The sequence below is a fragment of the Rutilus rutilus genome (genome assembly GCF_951802725.1).
Source record: "Rutilus rutilus genome assembly, chromosome: 19".
In the NCBI taxonomy this organism is placed as follows: Eukaryota; Metazoa; Chordata; class Actinopteri; order Cypriniformes; family Leuciscidae; genus Rutilus; species Rutilus rutilus.
Window position 1 is genome coordinate 22,783,664 of NC_140232.1, and position 27,336 is coordinate 22,810,999.

Below are 27,336 nucleotides of genomic sequence, written 5' to 3' on the forward strand. Positions count from 1 at the left end.
CCCCCATAACCCATCTATTACCCCCCCCCCCCCCCCCCAATTACACAAATTAATAAATTGATAATTTATAAAACAATTTTTTTTTAAAGTTGTGCAGTGGGACCCAAAAGTCCACACTGAAAATAGACAATCCATATGGAAAATCTGGGATTTAAAATCCTGTATTCTGTAAATAAAGTTTTAGAATTACTATTTTTAAAAGTTTTTACACATGCAAAAACACTAACAATTGCCAAAAGCCTTTAAAACTATAAACAACGAAAAGAGAAATGCCTTTGCATGTCATTAAATTACATCTTTTCCTCCTGGTCCTCTGTAGACAATACAATACTTAGTGATTTCATGGCAGACCTACTCAAAGTGTGCACTCCAGACCATCGCTAAGACCATTAAAAGGATAGCAGTCCCCCTCCTCTTCAAGTTCCCACTGTCCTGCAATGCCTATTTATTCTGTTTTAGGAGAAAGAAATACATCGTTTCCACGACCGTGTTTGTTAGTTAATTAGAAAACGGGTGCAAACATTGTATGAGGTTAAAGATTGACAGTTCCAATGTGAAACAAAAACACCAAAGAGAGTTAGCAGTTGAACAAGTGCCTTTTTCTACTGCTTTTACATTTGTTTGTTGGTTTACTGAACTCGCCTTTGACTTTGCCATAACATTTTCAATAAAAAACGTGTGGTCAGTATTAAAAAGTGCAATATGTATGTATTTATTTCTTTGTGTACCCGTTTTCTTGGTTTGAGGACATCATTTATACAGTGTAAAAAAATAATTGCTGGTTTAACTTTAAAAAAGTAAGTAACCAGGTTACCTAAAAATTTTGAGTTGATTGAAATAAAATAGTTGTAGAGTTAATACAATGGAGATTGGTTTAATCAACAGAAAATCCAAATATGATATGATATGATATCTGAACCACATTAATTATCTAGGTTGATTTGACAAAAGAAAAAAGTTGTGATAAAAAAATCATGAAAATTTTTTTTTACAGTGTAATGTCTATTTAATGAATCCCTTATTACATATAAGAAATCATTCTTAACAGTATTCACTTCTTATGGTCATTTTCTCTTTAACTCTAACATATTAAAATGTTTTAAAATAATCATTAAGTTGAATATAATATAACAAATGGTAATAATTATACAAAATCTGGACATATAATAAATCCTAAATATGAAGTTATAATTCTGAATATGTAAATCTTCTGTAACAATTCCATGGTTTAAATTTATATATTCAGAATTCAGAAAAGATTCCTTTTTATGTTTTCAGATTTAACTATAGGCCTATATTCAGATTCACATTTATATATGCAGACTTATAACTTTATATTCAGGATTTATAAAAAAGTTTTCAGATTTCATATTATTATTTTGTGGTTGGCCATTCATAAATATAATAAATATAATATAATGCATTATAAATATTCAACATTTGTTACTTTTTACTTTAGTGTATTGTTTATTTACAATCATGTTGTTACTTTATTGTTGTTATTTTGAATTATATACAGTGCAGGTCAGATTTACTTGCAAATTGTAGTCTGTTACGAAATGTATTCTGACAACTTTTTGAGTATAGGATTATTGTGATTTTGATTATTGTACAACATTGATAATAATTAGAAATGTTTCTTGAGCACCAAATCAGCATATTAAAATGATTTCTGAAAGATCATGTGATTCTGAAAATTCAACTTCGCCATCACAGGAATAAAAAACATCTTAAAATATATTCAAATAGAAAACAGTTTTTTATTATTTGTAATAATATTTTGCAATATTACTGTGTATTTTTGATCAAATAAATGCAGCCTTGGTGAACATAAGAGACTTCTTTCAAAAACATAAAAAAAAAGTGAAATGTTTCCAAACATTTCACAGGTACTTTATGCGACTGTATATTGTTATTGTTGCTCCTCCTCCTTAATATGAGCGAAGGAACACGTGCCTGTCCATGGCATTCTGAGAGTAGATCTGCGCAGTGGTTTTGTTCTTCCTGTTCTCTTTTGCTGTGCTGCATTTACATCAGATTAGAACACGGAAGCAACGGTTCCTCTGAATCATTTGCCTGTCCCAAAAAGGACTCAGACAGGTACTGTTGGCCGAGTAGGGGCCCTAGGCGTGGAGTCCCAGGATCTAAGTGTCCAGATCTAAGGAGAGATGAGTAAAGGAAAAAACAAAGGGCAGGAGAACATGCCCAGTTCTCTCCTCAGCAGCCAGGAGAATGAACGCCTTCTGGAGTTGCTGGGAAGGAGATGTGTGGTGAGTGAAGTAACTTTTATTTGAGGGCCAATCATAGATGGGCATTCTGTCCCACAAAGGAATTTGGGGATGGAAATCAATCAGTTATAAAAGAGAAAGTCCTCAAAGGAGAGACATGGAGCTGAGGTCACAGATGAGATCAGAGCTGTTACTGTTGATGTCAGTTAAAGGTCAAAGTGAAACTCAGCTTTTTAAGTTATTTTGTTGCATTCCTGTGTGCCAAATGAAAAGGATGAAGAGATTGCACACAAAACATGTCTAGGACAACCTGTGACAAAATTTGCTGTAATAGCTAAACTATTTAATCCACTGTGTTTTGATTTTGTAATTATATTCACCCAGGAAAACTTCTAATATCATAAAAGCATAATTAGTTTTCTTCCGAATGTACACTTCACAACATTGTTAACCTGTTTGTATTGATGATTGATGTTTGCAACTACAAAGTTTAACTGGAGAGTGACAGGAAATGCTGTATGAGGCCACTTCCTGTTGTTGTAGAGGATGCTGGTGTCTTTGCTCGAGCTTTCCTTGTAATACTTCACTGATTAATCTTTTATTAATGTACATTTATGTAAGTTTATTGTGTGTGTGTGTGTGTGTGTGTGTGTGTGCGTGTGTGTGAACGCAGAGCACGGCCACAGCGGTTGCTCAGTTGTACATGGCTCTTCCTCACAGTCCGACCCAATGGAGTCTCCAACATACAGGAGTCGTGTGTTTCATTAAGGACAATCCTAAACGTTCATATTACATCCGGCTCTATGACATAAAGGTTAGAAATTCACATTTGAATCTGTAGTGTAAAAAAACCTTAACAAACATGCTCAGAATTGATATAACGTTTATGCATCTTGCATCTATGCAGATAGAGATGCTCTCGATGCTTTTCTGAGATTATATGATGATAAATTAATTCATACTGACTTCTGTTAGCATGACCAAATATGACCTGTGACCAAACAGGCTGAAATTAAATAAAGATACACTTCTGCTTTGAGTTCTGAGTCACAGCAGCTCAACTCATTCATGAAGACACATTGTGGTAGCACCATTTAGACTTTGATAAGTATTTATGCATGTTTTCATTTCATTTATTTATTTTTGTCAGGAAGGTAAAATGGTCTGGGAGCAGGAGCTATATAATCAGATGACATATTCCTGTCCATTGAGGTTCTTCCACAGTTTTTCAGCTGATGTGGGTACAGACTCCTTTAAAATTCTTGAATTCAAGCCAAAACACAACATTTTTAGTCACTGTCTAAATAACTGCTCAAATTAAGCCACACTGGCATCATCAGAAATGTCTTCTTTAAGTTTTTATTTTATTTTATAACTGTTAATTATAATTTTATTTTTTTTGCAAAATCTCACAATCTGAGAGATCTAATACAAATTTAAATGTGTCTCAGGACTGTCAAGTAGGTTTGAACTTTGCCAGTGAGACAGAAGCTGATGTGTTCAGAAACGTCACTGAGGAGAAGATTAATCAGAGATTCAACCGCCAGGGTCAGTTACTGTCATTCTCATTCATATTTATATGAATTTTGCTCATAGTATTTTCAGAGTATTTTATCATATATCCTTGTTCCTTTTTTATACATGCATATTTAGAAAAACGACAGCATGCTACATCTGAAGGTATGTGTCTTCAATTTAAAATTACACTTGCTATTCATTTAGAAATTAGCATTAGCATAACACTTTTTTTTTTAACTAACAGAAAAACGGGCACCACAACAAATCCCTCCAACAAATGGTGAGTCACTTTTAAATGATTTAAAGACTTCATTATTGTTTCATTTACTCACCATCTTGTCATTCCGTACCTGTATGACTTTATTTTGTGGAACACAACAATTTTTGTGAATAAATGTATATAATGAAATTCAGTGGGGTTCAATGTTGTTTTATACCCCAGTGTTTTTTTTTTTTTTTTTACCTAAAATATTTTCAGCAGAAGAAAGTAAGTCATACAGATTTGGAACAACAAGAGGGTCAATAAACAATGACATAATTTTCATTTTTGGATGAACTATCCCTTTAATTCATCCTGCAGTGTTCACATGGTCTGAATGCATTGATAAATACAAGTGTTTAACCAACTATGTCTGTTAATCAGGTCCAGTTTCACAGCCAAGTGTAATGACCACGGTGGACATCCAGAACCCAGATATTGTTGCGTCAAGGTACCGATCTCCCCCGGTGCCGACCCCCGCACCAGCTTCAGTCTCCATATTAAGCAAAAAAGACAAAAAGGGAAAGAAGAAAGGCCCAAGGCTCACTAAGGCAGATATTGGAGCACCTAGTGGATTCAAGTAAGAAGGTTTTACCATAAGTTGGACACTCACCTTGTGTTTTTGTTCCATCTGTTTGAAGTGATGCTATCTGTGCCTCTCCTGCCTTTTTAGACACGTCACTCATATTGGGTGGGATCCAAACTCTGGTTTTGATGTAAGAATGGTCCTTTTTCCTTAATGCATAAAGCAAATTCACATGAACTGTGCTTATTCTGATATACAGTGCTATGCATAAGTTTAGACACCCATGCTAAAGTTGACTAAAAAGAGGAATAAAAAATCATCTTTTGGAAATTGAACTTAATGCCTTAATTTAAAAAATTAGGAAAAATCCATCCTTTAAGGACACCAATTTTCTTTGTGAATGAATAATGTATCGTAAATAAATAAATGTTCTTCCTTAAAATACAGGGTGCATACGTTTGGACACCCCTATGTTAAATTCCCATAGAGGCAGGCAGATTTTTATTTTTAAGTATTTAAAAAAAATAATTTTTTAGGATACTATGCATCCTGATAAAGTTCCCTTGGCCTTTGGAATTAAAATAGCCCCACATCATCACATAGCCTTCACCATACCTAGAGATTGGCATGGGGTACTTTCCATAAGATCATCTCTCAATGCAAATCAAACTAGCTATTAGGCTAACTGAAATAAAACCATGCCAATCTCTAGGTATGGTGAAGGCTATGTGATGATGTGGGGCTATTTTAATTCCAAAGGCCAAGGGAACTTTATCAGGATGCATAGTATCCTGGATCCATGAAGTAACTGGCCTTTAAAAATAAAAATCTGCCTGCCTCTATGGGAATTTAACATAGGGGTGTCCAAACTTATGCACCCTGTATTTTTAGGAAGAACATTTATTTATTTACAAAGCATTAGTCATTCACAAAGAAAATTGGTGTCCTTAAAGGTTGGATTTTTCCTAATTTTTTAAATTAAGGCATTAAGGTCAGTTTCCAAAAGATGATTTTTTATTCCTCTTTTTAGTCAACTTTAGTATGGGTGTCTAAACTTATGCATAGCACTGTAGCAAATAGCATTTCTAAAGTTATAAAAGCAGCATTTATATGAACACTGACTTTGGCCCCTCCAGACCAACAATCTCGACCCTGACCTGAAGAAACTGTTCAACAGTGCTGGTATCAGTGATGCCCAGCTGGCAGATAAAGAAACATCTAAGCTAATCTATGACTTCATCGAGCAATCTGGAGGGTTGGATGCAGTAAAAGAGGAAATGAGGAAACAGGGTAAGCTCATTTAAAAATAAAATAATATCAATTTTGTTTACCATTTTAACTCTCTGTGTGGAATTTTTGGAAGTTGGATTTGGAAATTTCACTTCGGTCAGCATCATTTGGTCTGCTTAAACCCTGCCCCTTTCTTACAATCGACTGCAAACTCGCATTCAGATCACAGAACCAAGACCCCACCCTACTTTTTTCCCATTTTTGATAATCCGTTTCACTCGAATGTACACCGCAATATGGAAGAAAAAAAAATCTGTCACTACTTTCGTTACATCACAACTTTAATGATCTTTGTTGCCCTCACTCGGGGCCATTCTGGCTCTTTCTCTCCAGACCCAGGAGGTCCTCGTTCTGGCCCTGCACCTCCTCCACCCCGTGGTGGGCTTCCACCAGTGCCAGGCCCACCCGGACGCCCTCCACCACCTTCGCGCAGTCCTGGACCTCCGCATCGCGGTCCACCGCCATCTGGAGGCCGTTCTGGGCCTCCACCCCCACTGCCATCCTCTCTTCCGCCACCACCACCCAGCCACAGTCACAAGCCACCTCCTCCACCTATGGGTGGAGGTGCACCACCTCCACCTCCGCCCCCACCACCTCCTCCACCCCCACCTTCTTCAGCCGCTAACTTCCCCAGCAGCCCTGCCAGCTCAGCTCCACCTCCTCCTCCTCCCTCTGGTGGTGGTGGAGGAGGACGAGGAACTTTACTGGAGGAAATTCGTCGTGGGCGTGTGCTAAAGAATGTACGTGAGACATTTTCACACAAACGCAATGCATTTTGTTCAATGTAAGCATTATACTCTGCTTTGTTGTGAATAACCACATTTTGAGCTGTTATGTGGTGTTTATCTCAGGTGCCTGACTCCCCGGACTCTAATCCAGCTCAAGATGAGTCCTCAGAGGGAATTGTGGGAGCTCTGATGATGGTGATGCAGAAAAGGAGTAAAGTTATCCATTCCTCAGGTAACTCGTTTAATAAATCTAAAGGGTTTTTTCACACTTTTACAAATTCAACCTATAAAATATAACCTATTGAATGACTTGTGGCAGTAGCAAGTCCCATACTTGATCTGCAATAACAGCAGCAGCGTAGAAGATCTATTCCACCAAAACCAAGCATACAACATTGTCATAACCATAAACAATGTTTTGCTTATTGTGGTTGAATTGGATCATCGAAGGTCATTAGCAAAGATATTGGCTAATAAAGTAAGATTAAATTCATAAAGTATATTTGTATTATTTTAAGCTATTTTAATTATTGCATTTAGCGTAATATTCTAAGTTTGCATTTCACTGTTTTTATTCATTTGGATAAATACTGAATCTGTATGTGAGCTCACATCATAGCCAGCAGCCATATCCCCCTTTAGCCCAAGACTGGTTGAACACTGAAGCTAAGTAGGGTTGAGCCTGGTTAGTACCTGGATGGGAGACTCCAGGGAAAACTAGGTTGCTGCTGGAAGAGTTGTTAGTGAGGCCAGCAGGGGGTGCTCACCCTGTGGTCTGTGTGGGTCCTAACGCCCCATTGTGATGGACACTATATTGCAAAAAGTACAGTCCTTCGGAAGAGATGTTAAACTGAGGTCCTGACTCTCTGTAGTCATTAAATATACCAGGATGTCCTTTGGAAAAAAGAGTAGGGTTTTTTTTGGCATCCTAACAAAATTTGAATATTGGCCTCGGTTCATCATCATGGCCTCCTAATCATCCCCATTTATATTGAATGGCTTCATCAGCGATCATGGTCTGTATGTTCTCTGTCACTGTCGTAGCACAGGCATGCAGTGCTGTGTGTCGTCTTCGCCTTCGAGGCAATGTTGACCCGGGAGTTCAGTCAGACCAGGCCGCCATGGAACACTGGTCTTTCCCTGGCCAACACTGGCAGAACGCGGAAACTCGACCACGCCCCCACGCAGGGACGCTATGCCTCCCATGTCCGGACTGGTCGATCCGCCGTGCAATGTACTGACCTCGCTCTATGGTGACATCGGCACCTGCGTGATCCCTGGGCCAGGTGATGTCCACAAGTGTGGTCCAGGAATGGGCTCAGCCAGGTTCATGTGAGGAGGTCTAGAAACTCGTTTTCTCAGCTTCTCCATGTCCCAGGCTGGGCTCTTCAGTGGTGTGATTGAGTACTGCGCCCAACAGTCTTCGACCCCCCAGAAGCAGCACCGACGGTTTCCTTAGTCTGCTTCCAAACGCCAGGCTAAGCAGCACTCCTGAGACGGGCAGCTTGGAGTTAGGGCTCAGTTCTTCTAGGAGCTGGTAGAAGGCTGCCTCGCCACTCTCGTCCCCCTCTGTCGCCAGACGCCTGTCAGAGCAGAACCCCCGTGGAACGTTGGTCCTTCCCTGGCCTACTCTGTCAGGACGCGGCTTATGACGCTAAGCCTCCCGGGCCGGTCATTCCGCTTTGATGCCCCACCAAGGGTACGTCTGTGGTTCGCATGACCTCGCTGGCTCAGTTCTTGGGAGCCTGGCTAGAGCTTCCCAACCTGTCCCGCTGGGTCGCGAGAACCATCAGGCTCGGCTATGCAATTCAGTTCGCACGATCTCCTCCCCGCTTCCGGGGAGTCCGTTACACTATGGTGGGTGGCAATGCCCCTGTCATGCGTGCGGAGGTCGCTACCTTACTGGCGAAAGGTGCGATCGAGATTGTCCCTCCAGCCAAAATGAAGTCCGGGTTCAACAGCCCCTAGTTCACTGTTCTACTTCATTCTACAGCCCCACCAATCCAGCGCGTCTTGAACCAATCCTTTCACAGGCTTACATTCAAGATGCTCACAGCCAAACGCATTTTCGAATGTGTGTGGCCGCAGGATTGGTTTGCAGCGATCGACCTGAAGGAAGCCTACTTTCATGTCTCAATTCTTCCTTGACGCAGACTGTTCCTACGGTTTGCTTTCGAGGGGCGGGCATATCAGTACGCGGTTCTCCCATTTGGGCTAGCCATGTCTCCTTGCGTCTTCATGAAAGTCATCGAGGCATGTTGTTGTCTCAACAGATGCCTCCACCACAGGCTGGGGTGCCATGTGCAATGGACATGCTGCCGCAGGCTCCTGGACAGGACCACAGCGCCTTTGGCATGTCAATTGCCTCGAGTTGCTGGCGGTACGTCTGGCTCTGCACCGCTTCCATGCGCTGCTCAAGAACCAGCACGTACTAGTCCGATCAGAGCTCTCACGGCTTCAGCCTCTTCCTGGAGAATGGAGTCTCCATCCCCAGTCGGTTCAGCTGATTTGGGAACAGTTCGGGGCCACACAGGTAGATCTGTTTGCCTCCCACGACTCTCCCCATTGCAGCCTATTTTACTCCCTGACCGAGGGCACGCTCGGCACCGATGCACTGGCGCACAGCTTGCCGCGGGGCCTCCGCAAGTATGCGTTTCCCCCAGTGAGCCTTCTTACACAGACCCTGTGCAAGATCAGGGAGGACGAGGAGCAGGTAATTTTGGTTGCGCCTCATTGGCCCACCCGGACCTGGTTCTCCGAACTAGTACTCCTCGCGACAGCACCTCCCTGGCCAATTCCTCTGAGGAAGGACCTATAGCACCCTCGTCCCGATCTGTGGAACCTCCACTTGTGGCTCCTGGATGGGACGAGGCAGGTTTGAGTACCCTACCACCGTCCACGAGACATGCCTACGCGTTGAAGTGGAACCTCTTCGTCACCTGGTACTCTTCTCGCCGAGAAGACCCCAGAAAATGCCCGATCAGTGTCGTGTTTTCCTTCCTGCAAGAAGGGTTGGAGCGAAGGCCCTGAAAACCCTTAAAGTGTATGTTGCCGCTATCGCCGCACATCACGACGCAGTCGAAGGTAAGTCCGTGGGAAAGCACGACCTGGTCATCAGGTTCCTGAGAGGAGTGAGGAGACTGAATCCTCCTCGCCCTCCTCTAGCACCCTCTTAGGACCTCTCAGTGGTTTTAACTGCCCTGCAGGGTGATCCCTTCAAGCCTCTGCAATCAGTGGAGTTTAAGTTTCTGTCAATGAAGACAGCGCTCCTGGTTGCATTGGCCTACATCAAGAGGGTAGGGGACCTGCAGGCATTTTTGGTTGACAAAGCGTGCCTGGAATTCGGGCCGGCCTATTCTCATGTGATCCTGAGACCCCGGCCTGGATACATGCCCAAGGTTCCCATCACTCCCTTTCCAGACCAGGTGGTGAACCTGCAAGCCCATGGAGGAGGCAGACCCAATCTTGGCACTGCTCTGTCCAGTACGTGCCCTCCGTGCTTACGTAGACAGAATTCAGTGTTTCAGGACCTCAGACCAGCTCTTTGTCTGTTATGGTGGGAAGCTGAAGGGAAAGGCTCTCTCCAAGCAAAGGTTTTCTCACCTGGAGTGTGGCTTCCTCTTGGGCTCTAGCGCATGGCGCCTCGCTAACAGACATCTGCAGAACTGCAGGCTGGGTGACACCTAACACATTCGCGAGATTCTACAATCTCCGAGTGGAGCCAGTGTCCTCTGTACTCACTTCAACCAGCCGGTACTAGGATCTGTTCAGGTGTCTTCACTTGCTCGCCATTCCACTCCGCGGACTGGATACGTGCGATTTTTTTTTTTCTCAGGTGAGCCTCCCTGAGAAGCCCTGAGTTTCCTCCAACGCTGTTGACGTCAATGCCAGTTATGCCACCAACAGCTTTCGCGTTGGCTAGGTGCCTCCATGTACATGGTTCCCCCTCTGGGCGACCCCCACATGTGTATCTCCACTGTCAGCCTCTCTGAGCATGTGTCTGTCCCTTGGCAAGCCACCTTGCCACCCCTAGGGTTGAAACATTCCACCCTGCGGGCTGGACACCCCAGTGTTTTTTCATATGCAACGGCAGTCCCGTTCCGGGTCATATGTGTATTCTGTAAGTCACTCCCAATCCCTCCCTTTGCTGTATGTTATAATATTTCTTTTATTATTTTCAGATGATGAAGAAGATGATGGTGGTGATGAAGAGGAAGAGGATGAATGGGACGACTAATGCTTCTCTCTGCTCTTGGTTCACACACTTCTGCCATTTCTGACGCTCGGTGGAAATAATTTTATCAATAGACATGAAATCTTTTATTCCAGATTAAAGTTGCACTGAATGATCTGAGGATCAACTGGAAATCAAATAAAGCAATATAAACTACACTCTGATAATGACTAGATTTCAAGCCTGTTTTGCAGTTTGTCTCACTCGTTTCAAAGACTGTTCTGTCTTCTTTGTGCAGCAGTAGTTCAATGTGAGTTCATTCAGGAAAAAGGAACTTCAGTCGAGCCAAACCAGGAGTGGTGTTAGATTTCATCCAAACAGTCGGACTGCCAAGCTTAACCACAGCTTTATGTTGGATATTTCCTTCTGTTTGTGCATACTTTTAACTCAACAACTGTCTTTTTCCAAATCTCTCTCCCTTAACCACAAACCCAGTAATGTTATTCTTGTCAAGGTAAGATATATCAAGTTTTGTAAGGCTGCATAGGATATCACCTCCATACATATCATCTCCCCCTACAGGACTAAAGTGGAAGTACAAGTAACAACAGTTTAAAAAGTATTCTTGTAATCTTTGTAATGTTTTAAAAACATTTTTGAAATATAATTAAAATAAGTATAATGTACAGTATTGTATATGATATACTGTACATATAATATAATTAGGACATTTATGTAGCTTTTTTAGATGTGCCTTAGAAAAAAAACACACTGATCTGCATCTTGAGACAAAACAATGGAACTTACATAATTTTAAAATAAGTCAGTGCAAATTGCTTTCAGTTAAAACATGCATATATAGGCTTAAGCCTTGTCTGTGAATTTGGGGGTTAATGCATAATATTATTATAAAATAAAAACATGTCAGGTGTTCAGACAGAAAAAAAAACAGGATAAAAACAAAAAACAGCAGTTTATTATTATTGCTTTAAAAAACACCTAGTAGGACTCCCCAGAATACCATGATAATAAAATAATATTTATCACAAAAAAAAAAAAAAATCACATTAACATGAACCTACACAAACATCTGAAAATACAAAGAGGAAATATTCAGGAAGCAACCATATTTAGGAAGTTTCTTTTTAGTTCAACAGCCAACACCAAAAGAAAGACACAACAGGACAAAGAAAGTCTATGTGGCATTTAAGTTCCTCAGAGACAGACTCGGTTGTCATTCTGCACAATAACATCTCTGTGGAGAGAAAAGAAATGTGGTTTGGACTTTAGAGTTTGTTCTCCACCCTTCAAGACCAGATAACATGTCGGGTTAAAACCACTGAGCGCTTTCATTATAAATATGCCACCAACACCCAATGAAGAGAAAGAGTCTCTTATCCTTTAAAACATAATGACATTAGTGGGCCAGAAAAAGTAGGTGTTTACAGAAGAAAACACATTTTCTTTGCCTTTGTCCTTTAGTTTGGTGCTAAGTGATTTTCCATAGAAAGTGCTAAAAGAGGTAGACATTTCTGGCTTGAAACACTCTGCAAGTTTGCGTTGTGTGCCCCCCAAAACTTAGTACATTTCCACAGCTCACATTTCATGCCAACTGATAAAATGTTTTACCCATTTTTTTCTTGAGAACCTCAAGGTTAATTTTAAATGCGTTTCAATGTTAAAATACTAATTAACTAATTACAATTGCTCCAAAAATATCTACCTCTTTCTCCTCAGCATCTCTCCATGTGTCCTGGTCCTGTTAATAAACAATACATAAAATGACAATTTCCATCAAAACCAGCCCTGTCCCACCACCAAAGAGCACAACTCACATGAATATGTACACTCTCACAATAAATATGTTGTATGGTGTGGGTGAGAGAAAGAGAGAGAAAGAGGGTCACGGGAGAGATGAGGAAAGAGAGGAGGTTAGTTTTTAATCCTGACCAGTGACTAGTCAAATACATACATTTTCTATGTACATGTGTCAGTGTCACACAACACAAAGCACAGATACTGTGTTTATACACGAGCAAAAAACATGACCACACATCACCATTGACAAACCGTGGAATACAACATGATTTGATTATGGACTGAGAATGAGAATGTTTTTAGTGGTCCGACTACATTTCATCAGAGTCTAGAGTCAAAGATAGAAGAGACCAGACTGAAAAACTGTATCTATATACAGCAGTTCAAATCAGGGAAGCTCCGTTTGTTGGGGGACGAACAATACAAGACAAAACGAGAGGATAACGGACTTGTATTTTGGTTGCTTTCACATTCAAAGATGAAAAATTTCAACTGCAATGTGAAGTACGTATCGAGGGTTTTTACACTACAGCAATATCTGATTTCATTCATTACAAGGGAGATATTCTGATGCACAATTTCTATAAACATTTAGATTTTTGCAAATCCCATGACTTTCATTTTGGTCCACAGTATTGTCCTAATAAAGCACAAAAATTTCCAGGGCAATGATCCAATCATGTTACAAATTCTGAAATCAGAGCGGCTTGTTCCACTACAAAAAGAAGACAACATTTTATATTATTTTTTAACAATATTATAATATTTTTTGTATTAGATCATTATTTTGATAATCCACATATTTGAAATGTAAAAACAATAGGCCTATTTTTAAATGTATTTTTAATCTAATGACCAATGTTGTTATTTTTAATCATTTTTAATTCACAATCAATCTAAAGTTTAATCTGAAACAACATGTTTAACCATGCAAGTGATACAGAAATATCACTTTTGGTGGAAGTTGCTAATCAATTCTAGGCTCTCAATTTCTGTTATGGATCAAGATTAAAATCAAAGCTCAAATGCATGTAGGACTATAAATGACACTTAAATATACATTTATAATAGTTTTTCAAATTATTAATTCAAACAAAAATGGAATAAATCACTTTCCATTTTTATGTTTGAAATATTATATATATATATATTCATTTTATTTTTAATTGTCACTCCTAGCCCTCCATTCAAATGGATCTGTTCTTCAACGGACTTTCCAATGGAAAACTCCATAAAAAAAAACTTTAAATGGTAAGGAAAGTAAAAACTTCAGTGGTCAAAATGATGGGAAGATATATTGTGCTATAATAATAGTCTTGCAGATACGTACTTCCAAGGATCTTAAAATGTACAAGAACATTTATTCCAATGCTGCATTTAATATTCCGGGTGTTTAGAGATGCCTGACTGAATCTGCGATCTTTAAATTCAACCTTTTGATGCCTCTATAATGCAAAGCAAAAACATATTTTCGAATGTGTCTGATAATATTTACACTGCAGTCATCTGTGTACTGAATCTTAAAAGGGAATAGCTTATATTTTACATAATACGGCAGTAGTTTTGCTGGTGCGGCTGAATGTTTTAAGGAATTTATTTTGAAAACATAGTTTAACCCTAACTATGGAAGTGAGCACACCAAAGCAAGATTTATATTAGTTAGGGGAGCTAAGTGCATCAAACTGTACCTCAAAATGAAAATCTATTTAGTTCAGACACAGTCTGATACATCTAATGAATCAATTGAATCAATCTAAGCTAATGAATCATTTTATTAAAGGGACTGAATAGGAGTTTGCCTGGAGGGAGTACATAATGATGGGGCACATGGACTGGACAAGGTCAACAAGTTCCCAGATGCTGTTCCATTCACTGCTCCTGCAGCTCCTCCTCTTCCTCTTCTCCTGTGTGCCTGCGGTTGTTGCGTTTGGCTTTGTGTGGTTGGCTTTGTATCTGCTGCCTGTAGGACTGGCAGTACTGGTTGATGAGACGCACTTCAGGCTGCGGGTGGAGCTGGAGTTGAGGTGGGTGGGACTGGGGGGGAGGGGGCGGGGGTGGAGGGTGGTGATGGGAATGGTGGCGGCGGTGCTCTGGTTCTACAGAGACGTCCGACTCGGTCAACGCCTCCACAATCTCCCGGTCCAGGATCCGTAGGGAGATGCGCGCCACGGTGTGTTTGAAGTTGTTCTCAGTTGCCAGGCAGTGGTAAAGGCCGGCATCCGATTGGGCGAGAGATTTCAGCAGGATGCCATGCCCGGTCTTCAAGACCTCTTTGTCTCGATTGAGCTGAAAAAGAAAAGGAGTCTTTTATGTCCTCTAAATTAATGAGGCGAAACACAAAGGAGATATTTTAAAGAATTTGTTAATGAAAGTCAATGGGGTCCAAAACAACATTGGAGCCCATTGACTTTCATTGTAATACAAAAAAAACAAAAACAAAAAACGGAGAAAATGTTCCACAAAAGAAATAAAGTCATGCAGGTTTGTAACGACATGAGAGTGTCGTGAGAGCACCTTCTGGAAAAGCTACTTATGATTAGCTTTACTTCTACACATGGCAACCTGTGCTTTTTGGTGATTGTCAGTGTATTATAAAGGTGCAAAATAGATTTTAGTACTTCATTAGGTTGGGATATTAACATTACATCAGTTAATAAAATGTTCAAGTTCATGTAAAAATTCAAGTTATATTCATTACCTAAAATGTTCCTGCCACATTTCTATGGTAAAGTTCTGGCAACAACAGGTGCCAGTTTTTATTTAATTTTTTACAGAATTTTTGTACAGTGTGGGTAAATGACGTCAGAATTAGCGTTTTCGGGTGAACCAACTCTTTAAAAAGAGATAATGGTAACATGAGCGTCTTACTGCTTTTCGCTTGCCGTCCTTCTGGTAGAGCCATTTGACGGTGGCCTGTGGGGACCGGGGCTGGCACTCCAGGAACGTGCTGCTCCCCTCAACCCCAAACTGCACCGTCTCCCTCAGACGCTTTTCTACTGAGAGCGTCAGAGAAGGGCCACATTCAAGTTTCTAAAGATCTCAAGCGTTGTTACTCAGGATAATATAAAAGGCTGTTTACAAACCTTTAGCGTTGAATCCTCTGCACTGCCTTAAGGGATCTCCGTGTTTGATATCTTGCCTTCTGCTTCTCCTAAGGATTCATTCACAGATGGTTATGGTTAAAAGCTAATTTTCACTGTGACATAAACATTTCTCTTTATTTTGTAATGGTTCAGTAGTTCTGTTGAAGAACCAAATGTTACCATACATTATTTGACAGTGTGATCAGTATAAAAACGGGCCGGTAATAAAGCCTAGATATCACACACACAGTTAGGATCATGGACCACCTGTCAGGGTAAATGAATGCGCTCTGACCTCTTGGTAGCCGGGGTGAAAGCAGAGCAGTGTTCTCCATCCCAGGCACAGTAAGGGTCTCGGGCCAGACAGCAGTCCGAACAGGCCTTGCCATAAACGGCACACCTGTGCAGGGACACCTGGGTAAGACCCCTTTCTGAGGACACGTACAACTGTTGCTATAAACCGCAAGTGAGAAAGAGAAAAGGTTTAGAAACAGCACACTTTTTATTTTTATTTTTTACAGATCAGGTACTGATTTATAGATTTCACAGCTCAAATATGAAAAATATGAAACAACTTATTTCAGCTAGTTGCAATATTTCTCTTTTTCCATTTAGTTTAAGTTAAAGTACTAAAATGACTAAATAAAAATTTAATTAATAAAACTATAAAAAGACATAAAAAAATAAATAAAAAAAACGAATAAAATGGACAAATATACAACTAAATTACAAAAACTTTTACAAATGAAAATGAAAACAGAAAATATAAAATAAAGTCCAATTCAAAATATTAACAAAAACTATAATAGTATATCAATAATGCTAAAACAACACTGGTTTTATGCATGTAGGATTATTAAAACAAGGTAATTTTTTACCCTTTTAGTAGAAATCTTCAGAGTTTTGACAGCTGCTGGAGTCTGAAAAAATTTGATGAAAAAATGTACATAATTTAAAATCATGCATTATGGTATTTTAAGGGTTATATTCCACCCACGAGTTTATGTAACAGCAAAAAGTCATGAAAAATCTGTATTAGTGTACCTTAAAAACCTCAACTTCTTCCAAAACGAGCTCTTCTGTTGTGCTGATGTCTTTTGGTAAGACAATCACCTTCTGGACTGTTCCACGATCTAAAGGTCAAAGAGAATCAGAAGTAAAGCTATGAGATTGGCCATCTTTTTATACATTTTGCTAATTAAGCGGTTCATGTAGCAACAGTGCACCTTCACATGATCGTCCAGCATTTAATTAAATAGAATCAAACAAATCAAACATGGTAAAAAATGTCTAACCTGTGCCCAGGAAAAGCACCTCATATCTTCCATCCACAGCATCCACCAGGTCCACAGCAATGGTGGTAAAACGGTAATCAAATCCAGTCCTGACCACCAGGGGGCGCTTGTGTATCGGATATATAGGTTGATACATCAGTGGATGGGCACGTACAAAGTTTACAGCCTCATCAGAGAAGGCCTTAGTGGTGTGGAGATCAGGGGTGAACGTTCCTCCAGGACACTAAACAATAAAGCAAAAGCAGAAAGAGCAAAAATGAATTAGATAACAACAAAGAATCAACAATAAGATATCAAACTGGTTTTCATAAGCAATACTCACAGTCCCTGGGCGAGGGTAAGGGATTTTGCCAGTGTAGGGTGTCCACTGATAGTTGTGACCATGTTTGTGAGAGAAGGGTCCATTGAAGACATTTCTGATGTCAGCCATTGAGTACACACACACAGCAGAGCCTTTAAACACAGAGCTGGAGAGGGACAGAGAGAATTGGCATCATAACTTTAAGGATAATCAATATAAACAACTAATTTGAAGGAATATAACTTTTCCACGTAACAAAAGAAACTGGTCACTGTCAAGTTCTAAAAACATAGAAAATTACTAGAAAAGTAATTTTATTTGCTTTGTGCACTATAAGTTTTCAATATGATAGCTTTTAAGGGAGAAAATATTTATTGTAAAAAAACAACTAAGTTGTGTGTTCCTTGCAAGAAAGGAAGTCATAAGAGTTAGTAAATGACATAATTTTTTTATTTTGGGGTCAACTATCAATTTAAATCTATAATTAAAAGATGTTTAGACTACAAAAATGCTCCTGTGTACTTACACCACCGTTCAAAAGTTTGAGGTGGAGAAGATTTTTTTAGTTTTGGGGAAAGAAAAAGTCTCTTATGCTCACCAAGGCTACATCTATTTGATCAAAAACAGTAAAAACAGTAATATTGTGAAATATATATATATATATATTTTTAATATTATATAATTTAAAATAACTATTTTCTATTTTAATATATTTTCAGCAGCCATTTCTCTAGTCTTCAGTGTCACATGATACTTCAGAAATCATTCTAATATGCTGATTTGCTGCTCAAGAAACATTTCTTATTATTATAAATAATAAGAAGTCGTGATACATTTTTTAACAAGTCTTTGATGAATAGTTCAAAAGAACAAGCATTTATCTGAAACAGAATTTTTTGTAACACTGTAATAATGTAATAATGTTTACTGTCACTTTTTGATAAATTGAATGCATCCTTGCAGAAAAAAAGTATTGATTTCTTTCAACAACAACAAAAATGCATAACTTAATGACCCCAAACCTTTGAACGGTACTGTAAGTATTTCAAATGTTTGCATGAGAGATTATCTCACCCAGCTGTTGAGAACACAGCATACACGATGGGGTTCCGTTCATCATGGGTCCTCTGGATAAAAACGTCCCCTTTAAAACAAACAGATATCAGGCATCAGAGACAGACAGACAGACGGAGATCTTATCACGGACATGTTGTGATCACGGAGGAGAGAAAAACATATGCCATACTCAGTTCATCAAAGTAAGTCTCAACGCCGTCTGCGCCAATCACAGAACAGACCAGTCGCGCTTTGAGGAATGTCGTCCACTTATTCACCAGTGACCTTTGACCTCCATCATCATTCTGAAGGGAAAGCACACAAACAGATAGAAGATTAGACTTTAAACAAACCTTGGGTTCATCCGATTTACATAACCGATTTGCATGACAAAAAATCATCATGATTAAAAGTTGATTATTAAGTCAGAATGTGGCTTAAGTAGACAAGTCTTGTGTCTAGCATCTGGATTTTCTCACCAGACAGACTCGGCCAACTCTCGCGATGACGCTCGGAGCGCTGCCCCCCGAAGCATCTAAACTCTTCTCCCGAAAGAAGAAGTAAAGCTTATCATCATTCTTCTCCGCACTGTCTGGAATCTTCTGGATTTTTATAAACACTGGCTCTGATGGAGAGATAAAAAGATTTGTAAAGAGATAAAGGGATAATATTTGTCAACTGTGTCTTTTCAATTGAATCACTTCACTCCTTATCGGATCGTACCGTTCAGCCATCGGGAGTCGTACTGCTCGGTTCTGACAGCGGGGCGGTCTCCCAAGGTTCGGAAGATGGCTGGATCTGTACCCATAAAGTCCACGTGTACCCCAGCATACAGGTTCCCATCTGAAGACAGTAGAATGAGAGTAATGTGGCAAGAGAGAGAGCTTATGATGGATGAAGACTGGCTAAATTTATACTGCCCATTTCTACTGCTAGAGGATTCTCATACAAGTTGAAGTACGGAAGTAACAGAATAGTTCCCACACTTTTTGACAAATTAATTTCCACGCCTGCAGTACTTTTAACTCTTTCCCCGCCATTGACGGAATTTTTTGTCATTTATGTGAAAATGCTTCCCCGCCATTGACGGACTTTTCAGATTTTCCGTGTTTTCACTGTTATACGGTAGGGAGTGCCTTTACACATCTTCTGAAAGAGAACTGATTCTCCTGATGAAAACACAGGTGAAAAAGAAGCAGAGTCAAGAGATAGCATATGTAAGCAGATGCATATGTAAAATGACGCAATCATCAAAATTAAACAAACATAAATCAAAACTTGCCTAATGTTACTGAATGAAATGTCGACTCAGGATGAGCTACAGGACTGTGCAAGCTTTGGGGGTGCTGATGGACTTGATCTACCCCCATCTATGATTTTAATAATTGAATACGATCCAGACGCAGCCTTTGACAAAAACTGGATTTTTTCAGGGTTTTGCTCAAAATGTTGATTTTTTATGAAACCCACATTCAAGTGTTAAAAAAATATATATATATTTTTTAAAATGCTTCAAAGCAGAGGCTCTGTTCTTTCTTTTGGGAGAAAGAAAGAATATTCTGGGAGCCATGAAACTTTGGTTAAAATGATCAAAAATGCTGGCGCTGGCTGGCAACTTTAAAAAAACAAATGCTGTCGGGGAAAGAGTTAAAAGTAATAACTTCATAAATATTTCTGGAGTAAATTTCTATATGTATGTCAGGTACCAAAACTACACCACCGTTCAAAAGTTTGGGGTCAGTAAATGTTTTTTTCCACAAAAATTGAGCAGCTCAACTGTTTTCAACATTGATAATAAGAAATGCTACTTGAGCACCAAATCAGCATATTAAAATGAGTTCTGAAGGATGATATGACACTGAAGACTGGAGTAATGATGCTGAAAATTCTGATTTCTCATCACAGGAATAAATTACATTTAAGATATATTAAAATAGAAAACAGTTAGTAATAATATTTCACAATTGTATAGCTTTTACTGTATTTATATTTACTAAATGCAACCCTGGTGAGCATAAGAGACTTCTTTCAAAAACTTAAAAAACTTTCTTACTAGCACAAACTTTTGAACAGTAGTGTAGGCTATTTTAGAGCAAAGATTGAGATTGACTACATGCTTTTGTTTTGTTTTGAGAAAGAGAGAGAGAGAGAGAGAGAGAGAGAGAGAGAGAGAGAGAGAGAGAGAGAGATCTCACTGATCAGAGCTGCTGCGTTCTCCTGGCGGGGATCATAAGGAGACTTTCCTTTTCCAGAGTCCACATAACCAGGAACAAGCCGGAAGAGGTATTCCTACACACAATCAAACACACACACACACACACACACACACACACACACACACACACACACACACACACACACACACACACACACACACACACACACACACACACACACACACACACACACACACACACACACACACACACACACACACACACACACACACACACACACACACACACACACACACACACACACACACACACACACACGAGTAATGAGAGTGACTGTACTGCAGAGTTCATTTTCATAATGTTTTTTAGTCATAGAATCTTTTGACCAAAAATGTTCTTTGGTCCTTTGAACTTATACGTCTAATAATTCTAGTCTACACTAGGGCTGCACAATATATAGAAATTATCGAAATATCGCATAATGTATATATTGCGATATGCATGTCGTAACAGCTTTCAATAACTAGGGTTATGAACAAAAGACAGAGAAAATCATGAACAGAGAAAGACAGAGACAGAAAGACTCATGCCAAAAGTTTGCCAACATTTGATTCATTATTTAATTCACAAAATGCTCATTGCTGCACAGTAAGCATTGTGGTGTATGTGTGTGTGTGTGTACCTCAGCTCTCCAGCCTCTGTTGATGAAGGTGCAGATGGGTTTATAAGCTCCTGTGCCGCAGGTGTACAGGTGAGTCCTGTTCCACGGCTCGATCAGACGCACAAAGTTAGCGCACTCTCCCTGAGAACACACAAACAAGGCGTTTTAGCAAAGAATGCATTTCTGTCAGAATGATTCAATAACAAATCAAAACAGCCTGTACCTGTCCACCTTTGCCAGTTAATTTACATTCCCCTTTTCTCTGTGCTGTTGCTGGCCAGTGAATCTGAAAACACACAAACCTTTTTAAATACTTCACTAAAAAAAGTACCATGAAACTACCATACAATTGAAAGGGATAAGGTTTAATTACAGTAAAGAACTCAACTCAAGAGAAAATAATTCCACAATACAATAATTCTATAGTGTCTTACAATAAGGGGTTCTTTATTGACATTTTGCATGTCTAGAGAGACCAGATATTCACGGCTGCCCAGGTAGAGCCGTCCTTGGTCTTGGTCCATGTGCAGAATTCGGTAGTCACTGGTGTTGAACGAGAAACTGAACGGCCGTATGGTTTTTGTCTCCAGTAACTCTAAAGGACAGAGAAAAGTCAAAACGGTTAACATCAGCAATTTCTTCTCTACAAGTACCAGTGGTAGTTCATGTATGGATGCTTTAATTCATTCTTTAATCCATCCTTCAGATTGTTTGATTCTTTAGGAATTCCTTAACCTTTTAGTTCTAACCCTTCTTGTGGTCAGAGACTAGGACAAAATCTTTATTTTATTTTTTTAAATGTAATTACTTTATAAAATAACTTAAAAATAATTAAATAATTACTTCATAAATTCAATTTTAAAATAATTATATATATTTTATAATATTTTATATTATATATATTTTAATAATGTTTTATTTTATTTATCAACTCAGGCTTCTTGTCATATTCTTCACACAGCAGGTGCTGGTAGTTTCCAACTCTCTCGCTCTCTTTCTCTCTCTCTCTCTGAGGGAGGACACAAGGGAGAACAGAGCAGGTGCAGAGATGAGAGACGGCTTCAGCTGTCTGAGCACGCCGTGCTCCAGTGTACCAAGTCTCTGTTCCCAGTCTCTATCACATTCAGCCACTGATTTCCCCAAAGAGACACCACCAATTAAAGCCATGCGTTTACACCAAATATTTAGTGTTTTCATCCACGTTCAGAAAGCTTTAAATGACAAAAACATAATCATACAATAACAGTGTGAAGGTTGGGCCAGGATATGAGAAGAAGCTAGTTGACTTTAAACATAAATCTGAGGTTATGAGGACGTGTTGACATCGTTGCCCTCTGAGAGTAAGTGCGTGAGTTTAGCAGAGTGGAACGACGCAACTGACACAGACCGAATCTATAAATTACTCCATGTTAGCGTCATACCACACACCACTTTGATCTCAGAGGTATTACTGTGCTCTCGTCCAAACGCCTGTCCAGCGTTACACGTTGGATAAACAGAAATAGAACAGGGCCGGTGACAGGAAGGTCACAGCAAAGTACGTGGAAAGAGTTTTAGACAATGTATTAAATAAAGACACTTATTAACCTCTTGTATACATGTTTGAAAGGAAACAATGGTCTGACTGAAGGTCCGACCTAAACAACATTTAGTCATTCAGACAGTAAATGTGAACACACATGAGAACAGGTGAGATGCCACATATGCTCTCAATGTGTGTGTCTGCACATGTGTGTGTTAGGTGTTCTCTTCAGGGCTCTAACTAGGTGGCGAAGTGTGCTGGTATGTGTGTGTGTGTGTGTGTGTGTGTGTGTGTGTGTGTGTGTGTGTGTGTGTATATATGTGTGTGCGTGTGTGTGTGTGTGTGTGTGTGTGTGTGTGTGTGTGTGTGTGTGTGTGCGTGTGTGTGTGTGGTTCTGGCAGCTGTGTGGGTGATCCTCCAGTCATGTACAGAATCTCCCTGGCCCGATCCACAGGGGCAGGCTGGGATTCCAGACCGCTCGCTGCGCACTGGGGCCATATATCTATTCTCAGCACGCTCTCTCATCCCCGTCCAACAGGCTTCATCCACAAAATCCACTATCTTTTGGCAAGGGAGGGCAGCTCGCTTTATTCAGTAAGGAGGCACCTGACAGCCTGCGTACGTCAGGTCAGACCTTGACCTTTACCACGGTACAAACGTTCAAAAGCACTCACACCTGAAAGATGGGAAGTGATATCCCTTGAGTGAGGAAGCGAGGAAGTGATGTCATTCAAAATGATCAATGTTTGATTTTTCCTTAAAAAAACAACAACAACTTAGAAATAATAAAGTTTTATAATAAAAGTTCATTTATATATTTATTTTAAAAACAACTAAAATATCAAAACATTATCATTTTCTTATTGTTATTATTATATTAAAAATAATAAACATCATATGCATTAATAATAATAATTATTATTATTATAATAACAATTATTATTATTATTATTATTATTAATTTGTTATAAAAACAAAAATACATTTGAAATACATTTAGAATTGTTATTATTATTATTATTATTATTAAAAAATAATAAATCAAATACATTTTAATAATAACAACAACAACAACAACAACAAAATGTATTTTATTGTTGTTTTATAATAAAATATTTTTATTTTATTTTTATATATTTTTATATAAAACAACAATAAATAAATACATATATAATAAAACAATAAACAAATACATAATAATAATAATAATAATAATAATAATATTAATATTAATATTAATAATAATAAAATAAAAATTAAAGGAAAAAAGCTGTGGTAAAGTGACATAATGCAGGGAAAGGAAAATAGGAAAATTCGGACAGCATTTGAGTCACTTTAAAAAAGCAGCAAATGACTAAACACAAGGCAACCTTAACTAGAACAGGACTGTGTATGTTTGGAGAGTTCTGCCTCTATGTTGTCCAACTGGCTGGTACAGTTGTGACTCTTATTGTGAGAGTGTGTAGGCCTATGTGTGTTTGCCAGCTTGTGCCACGAGTCAAAATCAAGTTTAATAACATTTACAATGGCATCATTTAAGGACAAAAACAGTCAGATTTTCCACTCACAATGTCCCAATTGCAAACATTTTATGCTTGCCAAACTACAGTGATGGTGCCAACGACAGACAGAACAGGTCGGAAACAAGAAGGGGAGAGAAAAAACTGTTTCAGCTTAGTTTTTACAATGTGTTTAATGAGAAAATATAGCATATTTTTTCAATTAATTACATGAATTTCTAATCTTTCACACATGGACATACGTCAGAACAATTATAACATTGCCACTGGAGAGAAACAACAGTGCCTCATCTATTTTGTGGGTTAGAGTCATAGAAACAGTCATGAAGATGTTTATTTCAAAGAGGTTAAAATGGAAAATATGTCCAAAAAGGTACAAAACAAAAGGTATTTTCACCAATCTGATTATCTCAATACATGTTTGAGTGGTTGTGTTTAATTTAGGGGGTTATTATGGCTCATTAGGGTCTTAGAGATGTAAAGAAGAGCACTTGAGAGTTCTCAAGACAGGTTCGCTGGGAGACTCTTTGTGTATTAGGCCTGAGATTGTTACAACAACAGACAAGCGGATAACTGTGGAACATGCTGAACAATGAGTTGGGGAAAACTGCCCGATTATTAACAGCCCCTCTGTTGCCTGTAAAAAAAAAAAAAGCAATGCTGTGGGGAAGAAAAATACGCCAGAACCCTCAATTAATGTGCAGTGGAAAACTGGATCTATCCCTTAAGAGACACACATTTCAAAACGTCTTGTGTATGTTATACCAAAACTAAGATTGCAGTGTCTAAAAGGATTGTCATGATTTCACTGAGACACATCTAAAACAGTAATCGCAGCTCAATCGCTGGAGGCAGGTGGACCTCATTTACTGCCTCTGTGAAAAAGGACATCTCATTAAAAAAGTAAGTCTGGAGGAGACTGAAATGTTAGGAGCTGCGTCAGCAGTTCAGTTCAGTCTGCTCAGAAAATAGACACAGACTGTATAAAAAGTATAGCGAACTATCCACGTCTGTATATTTCTTTTGGACGTCTCTAGTTTGAGCCTCGTCTAAACTCCTGCTGCGAGTCGGCCCTGACAGCTTCTTTCCAAAAGCTGCCGCTGCTCAAACTCACTGATTTTATCACCATATGGCCTAAGACTTTTTTAGGAAATCAAAATATTTAGGTCATGACCTAAATGCACAAGGTTTCCATAAGGAAATGTGTTTTCATTGCATTTCTAGTCATTTATGAAGCTCTTTTAGTCAAAAATGTATTACAGTAGCAACCTGGTTAAAGGTGTATGTTCTAGGTTCTAGGCTCAAGGTTCTAGGTTCACTCAAAAATGAACATTCTGTTATCATTTGCTCACCCTCATGTCATTCCAAACTTGTATGACTTTCTGTGGAATACAAAATGCCAATTCCTTTTTTGTCCATACAGTAAAAATCATTCAATTCCATTGTTGTGACACACTGTTCAAAATATCTCCTCTCGGCATGAGGATGAGTAAATGATGACAGAACTTTCATTTTTAAATAGACTATTCCTTTAAGTTCTATGCTCAATGGTGCAATGATGGATTCAGAAACTCACTCTAGTTTTAGATCAAGCTGAACAGTTGTCCTTTATTTAAACAATCTGAAATCTTTCCTGTTATGCTGCACCGAACATATTTGAGTCTGACATATAACAAGTGAGAGGGATCAGATCACATTATTGTTCACAGGCATCCATATATCTTGGGTGAGCACAACCATATGCTATTTTTACAAACTAGTCCCTATAATTTGTGTCCACTGTGCAGGACTATATACAGTGAGGAAAATAAGTATTTGAACACCCTGCTATTTTGCAAGTTCTCCCACTTGGAAATCATGGAGGGGTCTGAAATTGTCATCGTAAGTGCATGTCCACTGTGAGAGACATAATCAAAAAAAAATCCAGAAATCACAATATATGATTTTTTAACTATTTATTTGTATGATACAGCTGCAAATAAGTATTTGAACACCTGTCTATCAGCTAGAATTCTGACCCTCAAAGACCTGTTAGTCTGCCTTTAAAATGTCCACCTCCACTCCATTTATTATCCTAAATTAGATGCACCTGTTTGAGGTCGTTAGCTGCATAAAGACACCTGTCCACCCCATACAATCAGTAAGAATCCAACTACTAACATGGCCAAGACCAAAGAGCTGTCCAAAGACACTAGAGACAAAATTGTACACCTCCACAAGGCTGGAAAGGGCTACGGGGAAATTGCCAAGCAGCTTGGTGAAAAAAGGTCCACTGTTGGAGCAATCATTAGAAAATGGAAGAAGCTAAACGTGACTGTCAATCTCCCTCGGACTGGGGCTCCATGCAAGATCTCACCTCGTGGGGTCTCAATGATCCTAAGAAAGGTGAGAAATCAGCCCAGAACTACACGGGAGGAGCTGGTCAATGACCTGAAAAGAGCTGGGACCACCGTTTCCAAGGTTACTGTTGGTAATACACTAAGACGTCATGGTTTGAAATCATGCATGGCACGGAAGGTTCCCCTGCTTAAACCAGCACATGTCAAGGCCCGTCTTAAGTTTGCCAATGACCATTTGGATGATCCAGAGGAGTCATGGGAGAAAGTCATGTGGTCAGATGAGACCAAAATATAACTTTTTGGTCATAATTCCACTAAACGTGTTTGGAGGAAGAAGAATGATGATGAGTACCATCCCAAGAACACCATCCCTACTGTGAAGCATGGGGGTGGTAGCATCATGCTTTGGGGGTGTTTTTCTGCACATGGGACAGGGCGACTGCACTGTATTAAGGAGAGGATGACCGGGGCCATGTATTGCGAGATTTTGGGGAACAACCTCCTTCCCTCAGTTAGAGCATTGAAGATGGGTCGAGGCTGGGTCTTCCAACATGACAATGACCCGAAGCACACAGCCAGGATAACCAAGGAGTGGCTCTGTAAGAAGCATATCAAGGTTCTGGCGTCGCCTAGCCAGTCTCCAGACCTAAACCCAATAGAGAATCTTTGGAGGGAGCTCAAACTCCGTGTTTCTCAGCGACAGCCCAGAAACCTGACTGATCTAGAGAAGATCTGTGTGGAGGAGTGGGCCAAAATCCCTCCTGCAGTGTGTGCAAACCTGGTGAAAAACTACAGGAAACGTTTGACCTCTGTAATTGCAAACAAAGGCTACTGTACCAAA

At 39.4% G+C, this 27,336-nt stretch overlaps 2 protein-coding genes across 3 annotated transcripts in view; one reads left to right on the forward strand and one right to left on the reverse strand.

Annotated features, from left to right (window-relative positions):
• Window positions 1-1,962: 1,962 nt before the first annotated feature.
• On the forward strand, window positions 1,963-10,941 carry wasb (WASP actin nucleation promoting factor b). Its single transcript, XM_084389038.1, has 12 exons — window positions 1,963-2,270; window positions 2,902-3,042; window positions 3,379-3,465; window positions 3,680-3,776; window positions 3,882-3,908; window positions 3,991-4,026; window positions 4,390-4,585; window positions 4,679-4,721; window positions 5,668-5,821; window positions 6,155-6,561; window positions 6,673-6,781; window positions 10,731-10,941. The coding sequence occupies exons 1-12, from the start codon at window positions 2,169-2,171 to the stop codon at window positions 10,784-10,786; spliced, it is 1,455 nt and encodes a 484-aa protein (XP_084245164.1). The 5' UTR covers window positions 1,963-2,168; the 3' UTR covers window positions 10,787-10,941.
• A 737-nt stretch (window positions 10,942-11,678) lies between these two features.
• The window catches only part of sema3gb (sema domain, immunoglobulin domain (Ig), short basic domain, secreted, (semaphorin) 3Gb), a 39,818-nt gene continuing 24,160 nt past the window's right edge, over window positions 11,679-27,336 (reverse strand). The window contains exons 3-18 of one of the 2 annotated variants that reach the window (XM_084389023.1): window positions 21,549-21,709; window positions 21,338-21,400; window positions 21,136-21,255; window positions 20,472-20,565; window positions 19,000-19,119; window positions 18,756-18,901; window positions 18,467-18,581; window positions 18,295-18,364; window positions 17,242-17,386; window positions 16,920-17,142; window positions 16,669-16,757; window positions 16,503-16,544; window positions 15,920-16,077; window positions 15,625-15,692; window positions 15,410-15,537; window positions 11,679-14,827 (exon numbers count right to left, since the gene is read on the reverse strand). In XM_084389023.1, coding sequence (XP_084245149.1) covers window positions 14,411-14,827; window positions 15,410-15,537; window positions 15,625-15,692; window positions 15,920-16,077; window positions 16,503-16,544; window positions 16,669-16,757; window positions 16,920-17,142; window positions 17,242-17,386; window positions 18,295-18,364; window positions 18,467-18,581; window positions 18,756-18,901; window positions 19,000-19,119; window positions 20,472-20,565; window positions 21,136-21,255; window positions 21,338-21,400; window positions 21,549-21,709 — 2,159 coding nt within the window. In that variant the 3' untranslated portion in view covers window positions 11,679-14,410. The remainder of the gene's footprint in view (window positions 14,828-15,409; window positions 15,538-15,624; window positions 15,693-15,919; window positions 16,078-16,502; window positions 16,545-16,668; window positions 16,758-16,919; window positions 17,143-17,241; window positions 17,387-18,294; window positions 18,365-18,466; window positions 18,582-18,755; window positions 18,902-18,999; window positions 19,120-20,471; window positions 20,566-21,135; window positions 21,256-21,337; window positions 21,401-21,548; window positions 21,710-27,336) is intronic. The other variant, XM_084389024.1, reaches the window with a different exon arrangement.